General features: G+C 45.7%; 1 protein-coding gene across 2 annotated transcripts; it reads right to left on the bottom strand.

Annotated features, from left to right (window-relative positions):
- Positions 1-1,569: 1,569 nt before the first annotated feature.
- Nacalpha (nascent polypeptide associated complex protein alpha subunit) lies at positions 1,570-5,914 on the bottom strand. 2 transcript variants are annotated; one of them, XM_037212262.1, is made up of 5 exons: positions 5,817-5,914; positions 4,736-4,888; positions 4,326-4,430; positions 2,533-2,910; positions 1,570-2,014 (listed from the first exon to the last, which is right to left on the bottom strand). In XM_037212262.1, the coding sequence occupies exons 2-5, from the start codon at positions 4,862-4,864 to the stop codon at positions 2,000-2,002; spliced, it is 627 nt and encodes a 208-aa protein (XP_037068157.1). In that variant the 5' UTR covers positions 4,865-4,888; positions 5,817-5,914; the 3' UTR covers positions 1,570-1,999. The 2 variants fall into 2 exon arrangements, with proteins under 2 accessions (XP_037068157.1, XP_037068158.1); XM_037212263.1 differs by having other exon boundaries at positions 5,822-5,890.
- Between the last annotated feature and the right edge of the window lie 216 nt (positions 5,915-6,130).

Genomic DNA, 6,130 nt, shown 5'->3' with positions numbered 1-6,130 from the left:
AGCAATGTTGTTGCTTCCGACACGGCAACAGACATCAAAATGGAAGTAAATATTAAAAGAGCGCTCGGGTCGTGTTAACGCGCATGTTAGTTTTTCATAAATATCTTCTAAAATGGAACAAATTTTGTCGAAAGTTAATTGAAATGAGAAATGAATAAAGATTAATGGTGTGAAAAACAGAAATTTACAAGATCATAGGCAACGATAGCTTAGAAAAGTGTTCCGGAACTCTGTTCAAAAACTAACTAACGTGAGCGCGTCATGCCTTTGCTGAGACACGTCCGTCCACTATTTAGGTTAGAGCTGTGCATAGGGGTGCTAAATGACATTGAGCACAATAAATTATTTAATGATCAGGCATCGCGTGTTTTCCAGTCACTGCGTTTGAAAAGTTTGTCCATTTAAACGAACATTGAACACTGCGATGCGCGTTCAGAAACCAAATTGTTGGCATCATTGTAACAGTCCAAGGCAGGGGCGCGAACAGGATCTGACGATCGTGGACCTGAAATGGTGTGGGTGAGCACTTGGATCCTAACTGAGCATTTCGTGGTCCGGAGGCATACCGAATATGATCATGACCACCGTCAGGGGGCCACGCATGAGATGGTTCTATGACCCGCACTGGTGACGTCGCTAGCTAAAGACCTCCCGCCTTTCCGAGACAACTTTTCCTTTTACGGATTCCTCCTTACTTGCCGTATATTGCAGCATAACGTTTCCCTTTTTCCCTTTTACGTCTTAACTTCCACGATGAACGCGCTGGGTAACCACACCCACAACAACAAACGTGTAAAAAGTGGAGGAGCTAGGGTGCAGGGGGGATTTAAAAAGGGAGGGATTTAGGGTGCAATCTCCCCGCCGTAATGGCGCCCCCTCCCCCGCAGTTGGCGCCTCGTATACTTTTTGCCAGTTTATGGCGACTGAAGGCAGGTATGTGCCCGGATCCCAAGAGCGGATCCCGTATGATTTGGACTGGATGGGCTCTCGGGAATCTTTAAATGGGCTCCAGGCATGCCCTCAGCTGTAAGACTTCGGAAAACGAGTCCCTGAGGCACCAAAACGTTATCACGCCCCTAAAATGTCCTCTCCCAGAACATAAAAACAGGGTCCTCGAGCGACGAAGACAGTTACGAACCGACCGAGCCTTTCTCTCGATGAACTATGACCCCGCTCGTGGACGGACCGGTTAGTTGGCACGCCGCTGTGGATTAAATATTATTCGTAGCTGTAGGCAGTTACTTTGCATCCCAGAAAGCAACCCATCAGCCCGCGATACCCTCACATAAATGCAACCGCAATTTTACGGGCGTGCCAGAACATCGACAGAAAGCCGTTAACACACGGACACGCTCATGGTCCAATTATGGCATGCGGTCCTTTCATGTCGTCTGGATACCGGTATTCAGGCACATTCCTTCTCCCCCAACTGCCCTGATGCCCAGCAGTGGCGTTGAAGCCCCACCAGGGGCAACGAAGAGGACGAGCCGACCGACATATCATCAGCTGTCTTCAATGGCTTCCGCCAGCGGAATAGCCCAGGCAATCGTTCTCAAGCAAAAGTCGACCGATATTTGCAACACATGTATTACGACTGTTTGTCAAGGTTCGGAGACAAACCATACAAAACGCTCCAGCAGCCAGAGCGGGGAGGGATGACGTCGCCAAGAGTGGTGGGATCGCCAGCAATGTCTCGCCATTTCAGATCACAAAAAAACGACAGAAGCTTGCTCGATGAATGACAAAGCAACTCGACTGTAACCAGCTTCTGCAGATCGGATGTTGTCACCGCCACTTAGAGTGCCAGCTTCAACAGAACGCACTTCTTCTGATAGGCTGGGACCTCCAGGTGCACCCAGATGCCATCCAGTAAATGACTTGCAAGATACAGGCATTGTGATACCAGAGGTTAATGAACAGCAAAGAGACAAACCACAGTATCATATAATGATCAAGCACTGCTTCAGAGACCAGGAATGCCGGCGATCCACCGCTGGTGCTACATCGTCAATTCCTGAAAAAAACAGATATAGTGAATTTTCAGCCACAACCTATCTCAACCTATAGTGCGGCTGTGACAACACAGCAACTGTGCTGGAGCAGGTGGGGCTAATAATATGCATTCAAAGCAGACAATGAAAGCCTTTGCAAAAACAGACTACCATCAGCTGCACTTGCATATCAGTTTTTGCACATGGACTACTTGCAAGGCTTTCAGTACATCACACATAGTTTTTGAGCTATAAATGACCAACATAGGCACAAGCCTGGTGATAGCCTGGCTTGTATGATACTGTATGGCTTGTATGGACAACTCATAGGCTTGTATAGTACCACTCCTCAGGAAAATGGTCCATCCTTATAGACTACCAAAAATGCTCCCTGCACACTATCTTCTGGCAAATAGTGAGGAAGATGGCCTGTAAATTAAGTAGCCTACTTGGAGATACTTCCCAACAAATACAATGCAAAAGGAAAAACACACTGTCACCCACCATGATGAAAATGAATTGTAACTATTCAGCAACCTACCATGATCGCATTGACTATGTCGTTCCCATTGTTTTTGAGTGCCTTGATGGCCTTGGAACGGGTGACGTTGGCTTGTTGCATGACAAGCTCGACATCCTTCTCTTCAACGCCCGTCTCGTCGATGCCTTCTTCATCGGACTCCTCCTGGATGGCGTCGGGCACGGAGGCGGCGGCGGTCGGCTCGGCGGCCGGGTTCACCTCCGGCGTCTTGAACTTCTCGGCCGCCGCCACCTGCGCCTGCTGACTCAGGTCCTCGATCTTGGCCTCACCGAACACGATGTACGTGTCGGAAGCTGGCGACTTAAACACCTCCGGCTTGTTGATGACAAACATGATGTTCTTTGAGCGCCGGATGGTGACGCGCTGCACACCCGTGACCTGAGGGGAAATGCCATATTAGCTGAGACGGGACCAACAAAGCAGTGGACAATCATGGTTGTCTATGCAAACCAGTGCTGCTTGCTGTGAAATATATTGGGTTGATCACAACCCATGCATGCAAGCCATCCTACCAAGTCACATCAACAAACAAAGCATCTGCAGTGGTTGACATTTGGCCATTACAACTGATCAGCATTCAGTCTCCTGCCACCTGATTAATGGAAATTAGCTGCACCCATCAAAGGAAACTGTCTACCAAGCATACTGATGATTTGGCCACACAAGCCCTTCCCTTCAGATAGACAAGGAGATACAAAGGCATTAGTTTGTCAGGTAAATGTGACAATGACATTGTTTTGTGCTGTGCCCATATCCAATGATCACTGTACTCCATATCTCACCACTGGTTTAAAAGTACTTTTGTCCATTGAGGAGCTTTCTACCCAGTACCTTGCCAGAACTACCCATACATGCCACATCCATCAGACCACTGATAAGACCTGACAATGCCAGCAGCCTTCCAAATATGCAGACTAGTTGTCCTGCTTCAGGCATGTCCAATCCTGCCCCAAAGGCAGACCAATGCATATGAGACAATCTTTATGACACTTCGTACAATTCTGTGGTGGTATCTGGTAAAGCAAACTCATGCATAAGCCAACACCTAGTTCAAGACCGAAAAATGAAACACATTGGGAATATTTAGCATTTCAGTACTGGCTGCATCATTTGTTTCATTGTCACTACCTATGTTCTATATAGGCCATTATTTAATCTCTCATGGCATTCTGGCCACTCTTTCTTCTATATTTTAGCTATGATAAATGTTGTTCTGGAAAGGTTTGCCCTTTGCAGCCAACTCATGTTTACTGCTTTATTACACTTACATGGCATTGATTCTTGAATGTTTTATGTTACCCTTCAACATCAAGAATCTACAAACATTCATGACTAATGCCCCCCTGTTTGATCTGTTTGTCTGTGGTCACATTATGTTGGGTTGCCTATTCCAGCTCAGTTCATGCAGCCACAAGCAATAGGTGACTGGGACTGTTATTACTATGTACCCAGTAGCTGAGGATCTGCATCTCAACCTGGCAAGAGGACCAGTAACACAGGGAACTGAACACTACACCTGTGGTCCCTATGGTTCTGGTTTCTAGCAGCTCATCCAATGTAACATGAACTATCCTATTTCAGGAACTTTGTCATGTGAAATCAAAATGCTGTGTCTAGCCTACATCTTATTTTATCCCACCCTTCTCCAATCAGATCTTTCAAACATATGCCACCTTCTGCAGACTGTGATACCCAAACCTTCTAAGTGTAGAAAAATGGAACAGATGATGAAAAAATAGCTACAAATATAATAAGTCTTCACCCAAGGGAAAAACCATTCTCTTGGACCTTACCAGCTTCAGGCCCAATTTGGAGATGCTTTTCCTGGCCTTCTTCTCACCCCTTGACTGCTTGGCCCGGGAAGTCAGCTCATCAGGAAGGCCGGCAGCTTGTGCAACCTAGAGCACAGAGAAAAACTCATGTTATGTCCAGCATACCATGATACCATCCCATGACTGATACAGGTCCAAAATCACTTTGATTAAATGTTAGTTCTGGTTAATCCCATTGGCAGGAACAAAGCTCACTCCTCATAGTTCCTTTAAAAGAGCAATGCCCTGTCTGCATCTTGCTAGCAAACAAAATGTTTCAAATACTAGAAAGAACTGTATACACAGATTGCTTGTACCATTTGTCATGGTTGCTGATAATTGCTTTTCTGATCAGATGAAATACAACTCTAATGCTCAGACCACAAGCTCACCTTGCTTGCTGCCTCATTGACACCATCCTCAAGCTCGGGGACTGAGTCATCAGAGTCTGAGTCACTACCAGACTCCACCTCCACCTTCACTTCAGGCTTGCTCTCAGTGACCTCTGTCAGCTCTGGCATCTTGCAGTTCTTCTTGTCTGCTGGCTGCAACAAAATGTTCCTTGAGATAAGAAATAGCTTTCTTAAAAAAGGGATCATGAGTCACAATGTCACATTCTCTTTATGGAGTGCCACCAACTGAATTGGTTGTATTAGCGCTCGGGGGTGACAGTGCAACCAGAATATCAGTTTTCCCCGTCCCCCCCCCCATTAGAAGTGGCATGGGAGTCCTGACACACCGGCCACTTGGCCATGGCATCCCCAGATTATAGATAGCTCAACTGTATTGCAATCTTTGAATGTCTACAAAAGTTCTGACTGAAGCAATTAGCTCCACCTGTTAGAGTGGTCAATACCAGAGCAGACAGCAAAATTTATCCAATCACAGCAGCAGATAGGTGATATGCCAGTCACCACACACTTTTCATTTGAGTGGCCAGGGTTCTTGCAGACAACAAAGTGCATAAATCATAGTTAATATCATTCTATACTGGGCATAATGGTTCAGTTGATTAGCTCCTTAAACTCAAGACCCAATGCACTTGCACACCTTAAACAAATTAAGCTCTTACATCATTTCATGTCGTTTGTCATATTCACTTTCATATTGTCATATTCACACTATTTGCCACGCTCATGTCATTTCAAATGGGAATTTCAGCAATCATATATTTCCCTCAATTCCTCAGCTATCACCCTACACGGAATACAACGCGAACACGACCTCAGTCGAACAGGCATGAACATTGGTCTTTAAGGGCGCTTCGGCTCCAGGATGAACATTGCCGGGAAGACGTATAGTGCACAAGACAAAAACGACACGTTGAATATAAACTTATTATGTATCGCCCCATGCACATCATCACAAAATTGGGCTTGATAAGACAGTCCTTGCGAGTGGCAACGGTGGATTCGCGGCGATTTTTACAACTGTAAGATTGTTACGTGAAAACAACCACAGACCCCCACCCACCTTACCAGTACCGCGCCGCTCGTCGCAAAGGGCCGGAAGCTTTACTCATCGCAAAAGATAGTAATGAAAGAGATGAACAGAGAATGAGTGATATCATTGTAGGCGTAGTTGCATTTTGTCATTTGAACCGCGATTTGATTTGTTTTTATGATTTTTGAGAACTATCATCATCATGAAATTTGATGTTTTGCTTTGATGACGTTTTATGCATTCGTGTAGAATGCAGAAAATGGGAGTCAATTGGTTGGCACTAACGCGAAGAAAACCAACTGAGCAAACCGGGGCAGCAAGTTTCGAACATAGGTCTGATCAGC

The sequence above is a fragment of the Pollicipes pollicipes genome, unplaced genomic scaffold (genome assembly GCF_011947565.3).
Source record: "Pollicipes pollicipes isolate AB1234 unplaced genomic scaffold, Ppol_2.1 Scaffold_3087;HRSCAF=3621_pilon_pilon_pilon, whole genome shotgun sequence".
NCBI classification, from domain to species: Eukaryota; Metazoa; Arthropoda; class Thecostraca; order Pollicipedomorpha; family Pollicipedidae; genus Pollicipes; species Pollicipes pollicipes.
This window is presented reverse-complemented; position numbering and strand designations above follow the sequence as displayed.